General features: G+C 36.3%; 2 protein-coding genes across 2 annotated transcripts; one reads left to right on the forward strand and one right to left on the reverse strand.

The window, feature by feature from the left end:
* Window positions 1-1,401: 1,401 nt before the first annotated feature.
* On the reverse strand, window positions 1,402-3,175 carry LOC144446097 (uncharacterized). The gene has a single exon (XM_078135803.1). The coding sequence runs from the start codon at window positions 3,084-3,086 to the stop codon at window positions 1,968-1,970; it is 1,119 nt and encodes a 372-aa protein (XP_077991929.1). The 5' UTR covers window positions 3,087-3,175; the 3' UTR covers window positions 1,402-1,967.
* Window positions 3,176-9,350: 6,175 nt separating this feature from the next.
* LOC144446580 (uncharacterized) lies at window positions 9,351-12,835 on the forward strand. The gene is made up of 2 exons (XM_078136378.1): window positions 9,351-9,437; window positions 10,146-12,835. Coding segments are annotated over exons 1-2 (831 nt in total). The 5' UTR covers window positions 9,351-9,435; the 3' UTR covers window positions 10,975-12,835.
* The last annotated feature ends 2,486 nt before the right edge of the window (window positions 12,836-15,321 follow it).

Consider the following 15,321-nt stretch of genomic DNA (forward strand, 5'->3'; position numbering starts at 1 on the left):
TTCTTAAGAAAACGGCAATCCAGGGCGGCAATCTAAGCATTAATACGTGCCCGTGTGTATACGTACCCTTCCGCGATAACAAAATAGTTGCAGTTGATAAAATGTGCCATTGTTTGCATATGTTTGTCGCAGCATGACTAGACAATTATGAAACCGACTTGCAGTACAATTACTCTTACTATTATAAGCAATTCAGACATCCGCCCTGATGATTATTTGTATCACAAACAGATACCCGCCATTGATCCAAACTGTATAACACGAGTTTTGCTATTCCATTCACTAAAACGTCTGATATAAGCCCTGTCCAGATGTGGAATGTTTTATCTCTTCAAAATCGGTTCTCCTGCAGATGTTCCCGCATGTACTTACATACCTGAAACCGAGAGGTTGAGTTCCCATCAAGTCGAAGTAAATTGACTCAGAAGCAAAAGTGAATCTATTCAAATACATTGCTCAGTTTTCTCATGGGGAACGTTCATTTTAAACTGGTTTCGAATCGATTCACGTGGGGACAGGGCTATAGTTTGTATAATGATTTCATGTATTATTGTCTTGTATCATGACATTGTCTATAGTTTTAGTTAAGTTATATAGGTGTGCAGTATCTGTCATGTGATGTACAGTATGGTCAGGAAACACTTTAATCGAATAATATGATTGTGAAGTTATTAAGTATAAATAGTATCTCAAGGAAATGTATTTCCATTTTCACCCCATCGACATTGACCTCACTGACATTGACCCATGAGATCAAGTAGACTGGATGCAGAAACACAGTTATTCCTTGTCTATGGTTTGACCGATGACCCAGACTTGGTTTACATCGGTGTAACTGACAGCATGGGGTAACTTGTCAGAAGACAAGAATACAACCAGTGAAAAAAAACCCGGTGCGTTTGCTTGCGTTGAGTTGGAGAGTAAATAACGTGAATGTTTGACATGTGTTCTTCTTAACTATCGTGTATCTCATTGGGATATAATTCAGGCGATACAACTTTAGATAAGTCCACCCAAACCATAGACGTCGCCAACGTCTCACCCCATACATATTCATGCCTTTCAATTACCCATCTAGGTGACTGCCAATATGTACGAACTCATTTTCAAAGGCTGGAAGGTAGAATTCCCCCTTTTTATGTCATGACTCCCAATGAATAAAAACTGAATATCGATTTGAGAACACTCATAATTTTGATGGTGTACTTAACAGTTATGTAAAAGTTTCAATGTTTATATATGAATAATATGACGTAGTGGTCAGAGGTGTGGCCAAAAAATGGTCCAAAGAAAGAAATGGGGTGAAAATATTTAGAATAAAAGAGAATAGAATAGAATAGTTTTGAAATTAGGAATGGAGAAATATAATGAAAAATGTGAGACAGAAAGAAGAAACATTAATTTTACAGTTCAATAATTTTATTATAACCAATAACATAAATATAAATATCTTGTGTAAGTTACACAATGGAAGTTGTGTATTGAATATAATTAGCAATAACATACAAGGTTGTGTCAACTTATACGTGTAATTAAATTACGGTATCAACACAAAGATACTTGAACACAATGTAGTTGCATGATAATACGTAGATAGCAAAGCTTTAAATTTATGTAAATGTTGTCAACTCTTATTATTGCCAAGTATTTAACTGCCAGATGTGGTCCTATATGATACACAGTGATACCACAGACTACTCCTGCTGCTGCTGCTGCTGCTGCTAGTAAAATGGACACATGCGGTTGAAATTATTTATATAATCCATGATTACCAATACGATGTTGATGTAAAAGTAATTGAGAAATTCGATTTCTCTCAAATTTACAGAACAAATGTTAATGCAATTTTAAAAATATCTCTAAAGAAGATTGGCAAATATTAGACGTATTATTCTTGTAAACAATGGACAATTTCCAAATGCAATGTTGTTATTGAAATGTCAAACAGCAAAATCAAATGTCAAGAATTAATTGTCAGCATGTTCTTCATGTCCTTCCGCCGAGTCTTCGGGTGTATCGCCTTCCTCGGTTGATTCAGCGTTATCTGATTTCTCTTGTATAATTTCTGTTGACTCTGGTGTCACCTCAACAGTCTCCGTTTGCTCTTTAATTTCTGTCTTCTCGTCATCAGCGCTGACTGTTGTCGGCTCCACTGTCTCTGTGGTCTCCACATCTTCTGTCGTAACATCTGATGTCGGTTCCACTGTCTCTGTGGTCTCCACTGCTTCTGTCGTACCTTCTGTTTTCCTTAGTTCTGTCGTCTCTTCACTGGAACCTGCTGCGTTCTCACTCTCTACTGGCTTCGCTGTAGTGATTGGTATTGTACGTTCTTTTGGTGTTTCTACGGCCAGAAGAGGGGCTTCAAATTTAAGCAGTCCGTTCTCGTCCAGTTTTGACGTCAGTTCTTCAACATTGACGTTGTCAGGCAGTGGGAAACTACGTCTAATGTGGCGTTCTTCGGTACTGTACATCCCAAGACCAAGGTGAACTTCACGGCTGTACTTTCCACTTACAACAAGATAACCACTCTTCACCGACACTTTCAGGTTTTCAGGCTTAAGGCTACCAACACGTAAAACTAGACTGAAGTTTTCGGGTGTCTCGGATAGATCGGTGGTTTCTGTGCCTTGTTCGGACACTTCAGATTCGGCCTGTTCGGGACAGCCGCATCCACATGCACCAGGACAGCTACTGTCACAGGTAGTTTTCTCTTTGCTTTCAGTTGGTGAAGTAGAATTTTCAGGACAGCCACAGCCACATGCTCCTGGGCAATTTGATTTGCAACCACTTGTCGGGTCACATTCTGCTGCAGCAGACGACTTTTCACCCTCCTTCTCATTCGTACCCTCTTTGTCACAGTTGGCTAGGATATGACGAAGTAAACTGGCTTGCAGTAGATGAAGTGGCAGTTCATCCCATCCACCATAGGAATGGTAGCTATCATTGATACCAAGTAACGCACTAAGTAGGCTATCAGGACGCCTCACTTGTACTCGTCTACGATGTGGATTGTATCTTCGTACGGTACAGACTCCAACCGGTCTCGGCTGGACAAAGTATGGTGTCGGAATCATAATACAGGCCATCTCGACGAAGTGTTTGGTCAGGTAAACTTTGTTTTCTCAGTTAGTGTCAAAGCTTTTAACTTTCTGAATTGAATGACCAATGTAACTGATTTGGTGCTTTTATACATTTTCGTCGGATGTTCTCGATAATTCGCGATTTCGTAAGAAAAAAGAGCTTATCATGCAGTTCGCCGATCGCGTAATTTGTAGAAACTACTAGAATACATGTTTAAGTGTTTGTGTTTCTTTCCTCCGAGCCCGTGTAGCGCCCCCATACGGTATGCCATTAAGAAAATACATGTTTAGCTAATGGTGAGAGGTGATTGTAAGCATCGGAGGCTAGGCGTTACATACATGTATCACTTCAAGAGCATTCATATCTAGAGAATGCGAGAATGTTCTCAAATATTGCCAAAGTAATGTTGTTGTTTCTAAAAAAAATAGCTGTGACTGTAAGGGAAGGATAAATCTGTTTGATGCCCCCTCTCCCGATCCCCCAAATTATAACGATCGCACGTATGCGATTTCAGTTTTTCGGGGAAGGGAAGGGAAGGGAAGGAGTGGGGGTGGGAGTACATATTGTAGAAACTATGCGTGGTGCTCGATTTTCTATTTGAGAGAGAGAGAGAGAGAGAGAGAGAGAGAGAGAGAGAGAGAGAGAGAGAGAGAGAGAGAGAGAGAGAGAGAGAGAGAGAGAGAGAGAGAGAGAGAGTTGTGATAAGCACACTGATTTCGTGTATATTATTGTGCCGTCTTTACCACGTACTGGCAAGTGTAGTGCAGACTGCATGATTGACCAAAAACATTGCAGATTCACACAAAAGGTCAAATTATTTGAGTTCATTTATTGCATGTATCGATCGGTAAATACAATTTGTATCATCGACTGAAAATGATTTATGTTGTTACTAAAGTAGCATTGTTGTATTTTATTTAGATTTATATAGGAAAAGTAATACCGTTGCATCCTTTCTTTATATTCTTTTCGTTCTGTTTTTCCTTGTGTGCTGTGTACTTCTTTGTTTTGTACGTAAATAAAATAAAAATTTAAAATTTAAAAAAGAAGAAGTTAGCATTGTTGTAGCACCACAGACCGGGCCGCTTTAACGGCACTCACTAAAGAACGTACAAGTTATCGTTGGCCTCTCTGAGGAACTTTACAAGTTTTCTTTGCGTTTACTGAAAAAATGCTGGAATACATGTAACTTGCTTCTTTACTTGTGCCTAGATGAACGTAATCTTTAGCTAGTAGTACATTTGACATTTTCCATGCCTCTGGTATTTTTCTACTTCATAAAACGGGGTGGGGGTGGGGGGTAGTTGGCGCCACAAGGTGTACAACTTGGGCCACAGCCTGTCTAGTTTGGAAAAAAACTTTGACAACAAGTTATTTTTGTGATTCAGCCAAAAGTGTAATGTTCTATTAAAGAATCATTATTACTATTATTATCATCATTAAAAATTTATCAGACATCTTTTCATTTTTAGATTTTATATCCCTATTTTTATTTATTTTCTCTTTCCAACCCCCTCCCCCACCCCATCCCTCTCTCTTATATATATTTGTTTATGGCTAACAGGTTATTTAATATCTACAAATATCTTAGCACAATTTGTACCACAAACTGTGTGATATTTCAGACCACTATAGAGAACAGCCTCTAAAGTGGTCTCTGATGATATATATTTTTTCATAATGGAATTATTTTGACAGTATGGAATTTTACCAGTGTGGTATGTTTTCACGTGACACTCCACAGTGCTATTTCAGTGATATCGGTTCAATTTTGCTGATTCATCAGTTAGCACGGAATGGAAAAGGCCAGTCATGCTTGGTCAACATAATCATGCCTGGTAAATACGTCATATATATTACTGTGACATGTCACCTCAGTAGCTGAAGTCATGCGGTGACCTTGTGAATACCGGATATGTACGTCAGCAAGGTGTGGAATTGTACAATACAAAGTGATAATGAAAATGGAATGTTGAAATATTGCACAATAGTGTATTGTACAGTGAAATCTCACAATGACAAAGGTAGACACAATGTATTGTACAGTGAAACCACACGATGCCAAGGGTAGACACACTTTAAAGACAACGAATTCATTAAAGTCACAAATAACACAATTTGTTTTATTTACCACATGGTGACCTTACCACGTGTTTACTACATGCCAAACTACAAGCTTACAAGCCTGTGCGCATGTGCATGACAATAAACATCCAGGATAAACAAGTACGTCAAAATCACATTTATATGGTTAATGGTTGTTGTTCAGACCGTCTGTGCTAATTTTGAAGTGTTTACTACACTAGCTGTCTCAAAACAAAACAATCAGTGTGACTATACGATAAAAAATACACAATAACTTAGTGATATAAAATGTACTTGTTAGTATTACAAAATACAATGGAATGTGGGTAAAAAATGTATAAGGTCGGATGCGGCAAAATTCTATAATAGTTACATCAATAGAATTATTGACAACATATAAATATCATTATTATGATCATATTTACAATTCACAAAACTTCCTTGGCGACAAAGTTTTTGTAAAATTCGGTAATAAAAACTGAAAATATATACGTGTAAGTTACAGAATTCGTTGTCTCATATATTGGATAATTCTGGTGAAATCGGTGGGTCATTTTGTGTCACTGTTCAGTTTGATAGCTTGTTTCTCAACCAGGAAACGGAGTTGTTATCGTATATTATTACACCACGAATTGTTCAAGAATATTGGCAGTAATGTCTACAAAAGAGGCAAGTTCATGAAATTTTTCCTGTGCTGAGTTGTCTATGATGAACGACCGTCAGTTGGTGAGGGTTCTCTCTTTTCACTTTGATTGTCGAGATCTATTAACGGGGCCTGTAATACCAGTACTCCGTCGTCATGTAGTTCTGAGTTCAGTTTGTCGACATTTACGAGCTCGTTTAGTTTAAAACGATGGGTGAACGCTTTCCTTCGTAGAGTATGAATACCATTCAGGTCTTTCTCTTCTGTTACTTTGCCACTGACTGCCAGGATATGTCCGTTGACTTCAATGTTCACGTCTTCTGGCTTGGCATTGCCTGACCCCAGTCGTAATGACAATTTAAACCGTTCTGGTTCAGGATGTTCAATTTCTTTTATTTCCTCATCTGAGTCGTCCATGTTCATTTCAACTTCCACATTTGACAGAGGGGTGTGTCCATTCTTGCCATGGAGCGTCTCTTCCATGTTTCCTTCGTCGGTGTCGTTGGAGTTCTTTTCTGGTTCTCTTACCTGGTCCGAGTTGTTGGAGCTCGTGAAATCCAAAGACCTTCGAATGGACCAATCAGACAGTAGTCGTGAATCATAGCCACTGCTACTATAATGGTGAGTTGGGTATTCCGATGTATTGTCCCAATTATAACGATCTAACCAATCGTCAGCAAAACGTGGAAATTTACCATGCACTGGTGATAGTCCGTGTTGTGGTGAATAAGCACTTGGTAGAACGCTTGTCATTCTGGTAGAGGTTATTTTGGCGTTTGTCTGTGGTACTTGAAAGTTCTGTACTCAGTGAAATAAGAATACACCTTATATATTGAATGGACCTGGCACTTCTGTCAGAAATTTCTTGAATGTACTGGTTTTAAATTCACTATGTGAACTCTGTTTACATTCAAACCTATGCCCCTTATACGTCATACACGTTGTATCCTATTGGTCAGTTAGAAAATATAGGTTAGATGACGTCACAGTATGCATTATTTGAAAAGGCTATGGCACTATACAACTATTTATTGAATATGGGCTAGATTAATATGGAAAGTTTTAATACAATGAGGTTAACAACAAAAAATATTTTTGTACATGAAGCATTTTCAAGTTGTAGGTAACATACGTAGTTTGTAAAACCCATAAATCGAACATTCCTATGATACTTTGGGGACGCTCAGACGACTAATTTTAGTGGTCTGAGGTGGACGTTAAAACTTCCATGACGCAGCAGATATTGAGATATGGATCTCTGGCGTCATTGATATCACGGTTGCAATGGTTTGCGCAATAATGCGTTTATTTGTTTCCAATCATTGTATATCTTCAGATTTTTATCTGTAATTATGAGCATAAACACGACTAGTCTAGAAAATTCTATACTTTCAAAAATGCAGTGAATCAAACCCCGAATGTCCAAATGTAAGCATAGTACAGTATCCCTGGACTACATATCTCAAGTGGTCGTATGGTGTGTCAAATCACAGAGGACACATTGTACAATTACATGTAACACCGTTTCTCGTATGAGTAAAACAGTAGTAAAACTTTGTCAAACGTGTGTAATTTTTTTGGTAAACTTCAGTCTGACACGACTGAAGCACGGACGAAAGTGTGATTTGGGGTCAGATACAATTACAAACTTGTCCCGATAAGACCCCCCCCCCCCACATATACTAGTAAGTTTAATCTTTACACAATCGTATACATGGAGCAGAACAGAGAATGAAATACTTTGGAGACACACATTTACAAAATTTAATATTACCCTATGCTGAGAGACCTACACCAACCGAACTGCATCATTTACATGTGTAACACTAATTGGCAAAATAATATAAATCATATACAAGACACTGACAACTCTTCCATTGGTTAGATAGGTTTCCTGATAGGAAGTCAAACTGACTTTTCTTTCTACTGCACTCCCTGCTTAATCAAGTACTAAATACAGATACAGGGTCATATACAATTTTCGTCATTTTCGTTTGAAAAGGCAATTTATCTTTGTTTGCATCATAAATAGTAATATTGGTGAGGAAAATTATATGAAAATGTAACAATTTACGAGTACAAAATTTTTTAACCCAATACACACAACAAACTTTTGAAAAGCTGAAAGCTTTCAACTGCAAACAGTCAATATTGTTTGTATGTTGTGTGTATTGGTTAAAATAAATTTTAGTACTCATGATATCATGTGAGTGTACCACAACAGTTGAATTTACACCAGTGTACCAATTTACGATTTATAATCATGCACACATGCTGAAATCTACAATGCAATGCTCCCTGGGGATGGTATACCAAGAAATTTTGACCAGTGAACGAAATATATGCACGAACGAGCGATAGGGTGGTTTATCGCTATTACAACATTATACCAGTAATGGCAGTATATTGAAAAGTTTGAAACAAGATAAGAACTAATGTTTTCTGGGTTCATTTGCGCCCCTATGATGAATTTGCATGACAATGAAGCTGCTTTCAAGACAGCTGATCTGACCACAGGGGCTTAAAATTGTTTTTGTTTATTTTGTTTATGTTATTTCTTTCTTTCTTTACAAAAAAATTGTTTGTTTGTTTATTTTATTTTTATTTTTTGCTCTTTAAAAATATCTTTTCCCTACAAGGTGCCATGTAATAAAGTGATGATTTGAAAATCTGGCGTGTTTTTTTTCTAAATCAATTTTAACTTGTTCTTAAGCACCTTTACTATGACAACTCATTTTAATTATTTATGAGTTAGAGACTCTTTCATGGTGAGTGGGGACTAGGAAGGGTCACCAGTTGAGGGCGCTCAGTAGAACTAACTCATAAATAATTAATATGGTAGTCAGTCACATTAAAAATGATTAACCAACAAAAGAACAAGTTAAAATTGATTTAGAAAAAAATTGATTTAGAAAAAAAAACACTGTGACACCAGATTTTCAAATCATCTCTTTATTACATGGCACCTTGTAGGGAAAATATATTTTTTAAGAGCTTAAAAAAGTAAGCAAACAAATAAACAAACAAACAAATTTGGACGCATGCCAACTGTCCATTATCGCTCATTTTAGACGTGCTAGTTTGTGTCGAGGCCAATCAGATCCCTCGATTTGCGCCATCAATATACTAGGATAATACTTTTACTAATTGAATATATCATTGTAAATATATTTATTGGCTTTACTCGAACAAATTTTACACAGAAATAAACAGGAGACAATGTCGTCGGCGCATTGCCTTCAATATGCAATTAGCCTGCATTGATACAGATTATTGAAAGTGATATGATACATAGCATGCGTAGTGCTCAACTCTTCGCATCATCAACTTGACCTGAAGCTGGACTCCATTTAATGATAGAACAAGTTAATTGAAACGCCAACAACATAATTAATGGTATGAATATTGCATAGAGGTTTCAGAGTCACCAAGTAAAGGCTCCATAGAGAAAGGTATTATGCAGAAATAATGCGTAAGCATTTATTTTATACTCCTCCCATGATGCAACACGATATGCAAAGTTCTCCACTGGTTATACTTGCCCCAGTCTGGTTGCTTCCGGCCCGGCGGTTGCTTCTAGGTATATTTTGATTTCGGAGAATCTAGTATCGAAAAATTACGTAAATATGTAAGTATATCGTGAAAGTTGATATTATACAGAGTACTTACTAATTAATGTTACTGTTTTAAAAAGATCCATCAATTGGTGAAATTATTGACACGACATAGCATGTTTGGTATGGAAGACCGGTGAGCTGAGGACAACGACCTTCGACTTGAAAATGCGCAGTTTTACAAGCCGCAGTCGAGTCGCTGTCCTCACCCGTCCTCCATAAGGGAGCGATTAGGTTTTAAGGCCGGTGGGGTCACCTCAATTTGGGACTCAAAGAAGGGGACATAATTTTTACAAATGAAAGTGAATACTAGTATAGTAAAGGGAGGGGTCACCTTATTTTCAACAACTAAACTAAATCATGAGCCAATTGCAGGGGGGTCACTGCTTTTTAGCACAACACAAACAAAAAGTCACCGGCCCACCCTTGGCCGTAATAAACTGATCGCTCCCTAAATATGTGTATATGTTTTTGATTTGTTCAGATCAATATTAAAGATATAGACTGAGGTGAGTTAGATCGAAACGGTTGAATAGATTTAGCTATTATTGTGTATGGACGCTGTGTAATATAGACAGTCTACAGCAACATTTGTGTGATTGTATGCGTATTGTGACCATACATCTTGGTGCTGACCAGAAACAATAATAGTTTTGCCTATTATACGAGTATATTTCAACGATGTTTTCATATATATACGTGTCCTCTTCTCTTACTTTTAGGGAGAGTAAAGTACAAACAATCGCAAGTGAATCACCAAATCCACCAACCCGAGTTATGCTGTGGTGCCAAGCACGTTCAAGGTCAACAGTGTTTGAACTGGCAATGGCTTCTGTGCCTTTGTTTCAGGTTATCCATGAACCTTACATTATCGCTGATAACTATGGGGAGGAACGGCGATACCAGTTATCACCAGAGAAAGTTAGTGGGTATAGTTATGCTGAAGTTAAATGCACCCTTGAAGCCAATTTTCCAGGAAAAAAGGCCGTGTTTGTAAAGGATCTCCCTGTGACTCTTCAAGGTAACATGGATAATCTGCCGACTGGATATCTTCATACTTTTTTAATTAGAGATCCAAAGTCAACCATACTTTCATATTACAAAATGGCTTTAAAATGTTTACCCAAAAGTAACACAGACTTTAAAAGTACTGGCTATTTAGAATACATGTCTATGAAGCCGACATTTGATCTGTATCGATATGTAATGGAAACATTACATCAAAAGCCAATCATTATTGATTCCGATGACTTACTTCATTCGCCTCGAGAAGTAATACAGAAATATTGTAACGCGACAGGCTTGCCTTTCCATGAGTCTATGCTAAACTGGACGCCCGGTAATACAGGTCACTGGTTCCCAAAATTTCTAGAGAACCCCAGTCATCTTGGCTACTTTACACATGCCATTGCAAGTTCTTGCTTCCAGCAACCACAAACAACTCATAGTGCATCATCAGCGGAAGAAGAAATTGAATTTCCAACAGAGATCTCAGAGGTTTTAGAATCAAACCAACCTATATATGATGAACTTTACAAACATAAACTATGAATTAAAAGATGTATTCCAACACCATTTTCCTTGTCCGTGAGTCGAAAAAACTTAGACTTTATTTGTGACTGATTACTACTAACATAAAATCTACGATAGAATATATTTTAGATACAAAAGGATCGAACAATATTATAATTGACAATTTCCCATGTTAGACATTAAATGTTCCTACTTCAACATATAATATTATATGCAGAACTAGGACTCATTTAACGTCTAACATGGGAAATTGTCAATTTCCGCATCTTTTCTCTTTCTAAAATTATATCTGGCTTTACGGACATTAAAAGATCTAGATTGAAAGATGGTTCAACAGTGCATCCAATGCATTGGGGTAAAAACTGGACGCACTGCCACATTTAACCACAAAAACAGACATTTCCAGGATAGGCAACACTTTTGAACCGTCAGTGTAACTGTTATATAACCACTCACATACGTCAATGTGTGCCATTACAACTACGTATATCAGCTGCAAACTCGTGTAATTGTACAGGGGCGTGTAATATTTCATAGGTTGTTGTTTTCTTATTGCTTAGAATGCCATTTTCACGAATCTTGCTGCTACAAATGTATCAATCTCTATACTACCGAAGAAATATTTGTCTCTTCCCCTTACACGTAGGAATATATAATCAAAAGGTTGTTATATTTAGTCTGTAGACCTGGAAAACAACAATCTATGAAATATTACACGCCCCTGTGTGTAATTGTACCATAGAGAGTTCTAATGAACAAAATTGGTAAACATCTAGTCTCTAACTTTTGATGCACACAAAAATGTCAAGATTATTATGCACATAATTCGTTATTATCTGCTATTGTGAAAGGTTAGTTCGAATTAGTTGTTGGATTACATGTACATGTAGGTGCTGTCACGTACGTTCATCCATTATCATGATGTGTGGAAGGACGAGGCATAACATTGTAAAGTATGACAGAGGAGAATTGTGATTTAATAGAAGGATCGTATACGTAGTTGAAGAATATACCAAGACTAATTTTTACCATAATGTTTGCTACATTTGCTATAATTTCAAAAATAAAAATTAACTGACCTCAACCCCCAACATATGTCGTATTAGCTTCGTGTATAACTTAACCCCTGAGTGTGGGTGATCATGGGATATCCTGGATTTCCATCTTGTCTATTCCTGTTATTCTTTATAAAAAGGCAAAAAACTCATGTTTTTTCAAGACTTTATTGTAAGCATATACTAATAACATCACACAGTTTACAATATCATATACATCAGTATAGTTTAAATCAACAACACGGTTTTGTTAGGAATGTAAGTTTTCAGAATATGTTTGAGTCACCTGCAATATTATTGTCAGAAATTTTGTTCATTGCTCGGAGCGTGTGAAGTGTACACTTTTTAGGAGTTTTTTTTATATAGTGTTTACTGTTTACAAGTTTGGTGTAATTATAGCAACACGATGCTTCGTAAAATACAGGTAGCATATAACAACACGTTGCGAATAGTTTTTGGCCTTAGAGGGGCAGTTAGCATAAGTAACAATTGTGTCAGCAGGAATATTTTTAATTCTACCTCATTACAACGCAACTTGTTGTTCAAATTTGGTGAACGGCTACACGAGAGCCACAATGAAATAATTAAGACGTGTATTCTCTCCGACAATTATTTTTACTCCAGTTTCTGGAAAAACTACCGACTTGTATTGTATAATTAGTTTTTTTTCTATAGTATTTTTATTTTTTTGTGGTTGTATGGGACTTTTTTAATGGCCTGAAATAAAGAATATAATAAAGAATATAATAATAATATCGCATAGAGTCCGAATCGGGTGAAACACTATTATAATAAATGTGAAATAGTTTTAATCGACAAATGAAAATAAGCGTATGTCTTAAAATGGAGTCTTTGTGGAATACCTTTTAGGTGAATTTACACCATTCACAAATCAACTACAGTTAGAAATAACATCTTTTAACCAATACTATACTAACCCAAATTTTGACGTAATGTATTAACTTTGATATGACTGATCACAGGTATCAAAGGATTTCGAAAAAAATAAAAAATAAAAAAATAAATAAATAGGAAATGTTTTTGCCTTATCCAGAACGTCCATTTGGGTATCGGGTATTTCCAGAGTATTTCAGTACTATTGTGTTTTCTGAATTCATAAAATGTGTTATTATTGTCCACATATAACGTCATTATCTAATAGGGTAAGGTTTAGACTAAGATACAAATGAGTCTATTATTCCTGGTTTGTTCTGCATCATCTTATTGCAGACAGGAACAACACGAAACAAATCATATGAAACAAATCATCTGACCTTTCGAGAAAGATAGATTTATAGTAAGCTTACTAATATGACACATCGGTGGGGGGGGGTCTGAGGATTTTGTTCACTGAATGTGGTCGTAGTCAGTAGGCTCTGACGACATAAACTTGTTAAGATAAATTTACTCAAACAAAGTTAAAATATCCGAGGTTTCGAGAATAACCACTTTACTGAAGGTGTTGGAAAGAAATGCTGGCGGTAAGATCAACCAACTTTCACACCTCCACACCTTGATACTGACTTTTGCTGACGAGTTGTGCGCCACCAACGCTGATTACAGGAATTCTTTTGGTATTATTTATATGCCGTGTTGCATGCTGGTATCACAAGTTCAAATAAACCAATCACAGAACAGGATTACAGTGCGAAATTTAAAATAGCGAAAATACGTTCGAAGTGAGTCTATGTTACACGTTTGCTGAAAACTTCTTATTAAATCGTTCTAGAAGGGCCTTTACGGATATCGACACCGTTCATCTACGTCAAGAAGACATGGAGGACAAGAGGTAGGAAAGATTAAACGAGGATTTTGATAAAATGGACAATATAAACGGATTTGTCGTACACGTCAACGACAGTATAGTTGTGACTAGTGTAAACGAAGTGTGACACTGGTAGTGATTTGTTTGTGGTCAAATTTAGTGGAATAATATCCGATTTCATGGCGACTGCAAGCTTGACACAGGGGTAAATCGTATTTACAAGCCTTACACAAATGTAATATTTAGTTTGGCAAAAAGTGTGTGAACGATAACGCTACCATGATGTTTTGACTGCTGCAACAAATACAACCTTCAACCTCCATGAATAAGGCATCATTCAACAAATTGTATCTGCAACAAATTGTAGCTTTGTTTTTATTTGAAATAATTTTTTATTCTTTTTTATACATCATTTTGTGTTTCTCAACATTTTTCGTTTTACTTTTTATTTTCTTATGGGGTTTGCAAAGAATTGTTTTGTTTTTTTCTAGCGGAGGACCGAGAGTGACGGAGTGACCTCTGCAGTTTATAACAATGTACCCGTACACGATTTTTTTTCATAATGATGATAATGTCATGTTAATATTGTTAACTTGTGTATTCTATTGATGTTTATAATGGAGTACATATTGTCTATTTACAACAGATTATTGCTATACATCCAATTGTCTTACTTTCAACATTTCTGATATGTCACTTCTGTGTCATATATGGGCGTTGGTTTGGCTAATCATTTACACATGATTGATTTAATTTTACATCAATGATCAAATGCCACACCACTAAACTCAAGTGGTACGATCAAGTGTTCACACACAAGTCAGTAAAATGTGGACTCCATGGCTTACAATTCATGTACAACAATTTCCAATGCTATCCAGTCACATTAATATAGACAGTGAAACAGTGAAAATGATCACAGTTGCTTGAGCTAATATTCTATTCAGAATTCAAGGATGGTGATAATTTACAAAATAATGGCATTATTTGTTATTTAGGAATATTCCAAAAAAAACACTGGTGAAAGATTTAAAAAAAATAATTTTAAGTAACTAATAATGTCATTATTTTGTATCCTGATCATCCTCGAATACAATATTATTAGTATTAGCTCACAAGCAACTGTGGAAAATAATGCATTGTGTTGGTTTGTGTGACTGATATTTTCATTTCATCTGTGTCCATTAGGTATTCAAAACATATGGAATCTCTTGAAAGAATATGGCTGCAGTTTTGCAGGCCTTTCAGTATTTGATCAAGGATTCATGCCACTATTTAGCTGTAATAAGTCAATCATTCCAGGGTTTACACCCATTTTGAGTGCAAACCCCCTGCAGAATGATAAAAGCTTAAACAATTAAAAAATGATGCTACAGTTATTGCAGCTAGCCAGTATTTATATCAACATGTTTTAATGAAAATACAATCATGTTATTATTGCATTTGTGCTATAAAGTCTCTTTGTACATGTAAACTTGACTATGCATTTTTTTAATATAAAATATTGATGCCTTTCTTATCTCAGGGAGAGTATGAGGAATGAGA

This window comes from Glandiceps talaboti, chromosome 15, assembly GCF_964340395.1.
Source record: "Glandiceps talaboti chromosome 15, keGlaTala1.1, whole genome shotgun sequence".
In the NCBI taxonomy this organism is placed as follows: domain Eukaryota; kingdom Metazoa; phylum Hemichordata; class Enteropneusta; family Spengelidae; genus Glandiceps; species Glandiceps talaboti.

Excerpts from the sequence above, each read along its gene's own strand:
- LOC144446097 (XM_078135803.1), bottom strand. The coding sequence starts at position 3,086 with ATGGCCTGTATTATGATTCCGACACCATACTTTGTCCAGCCGAGACCG.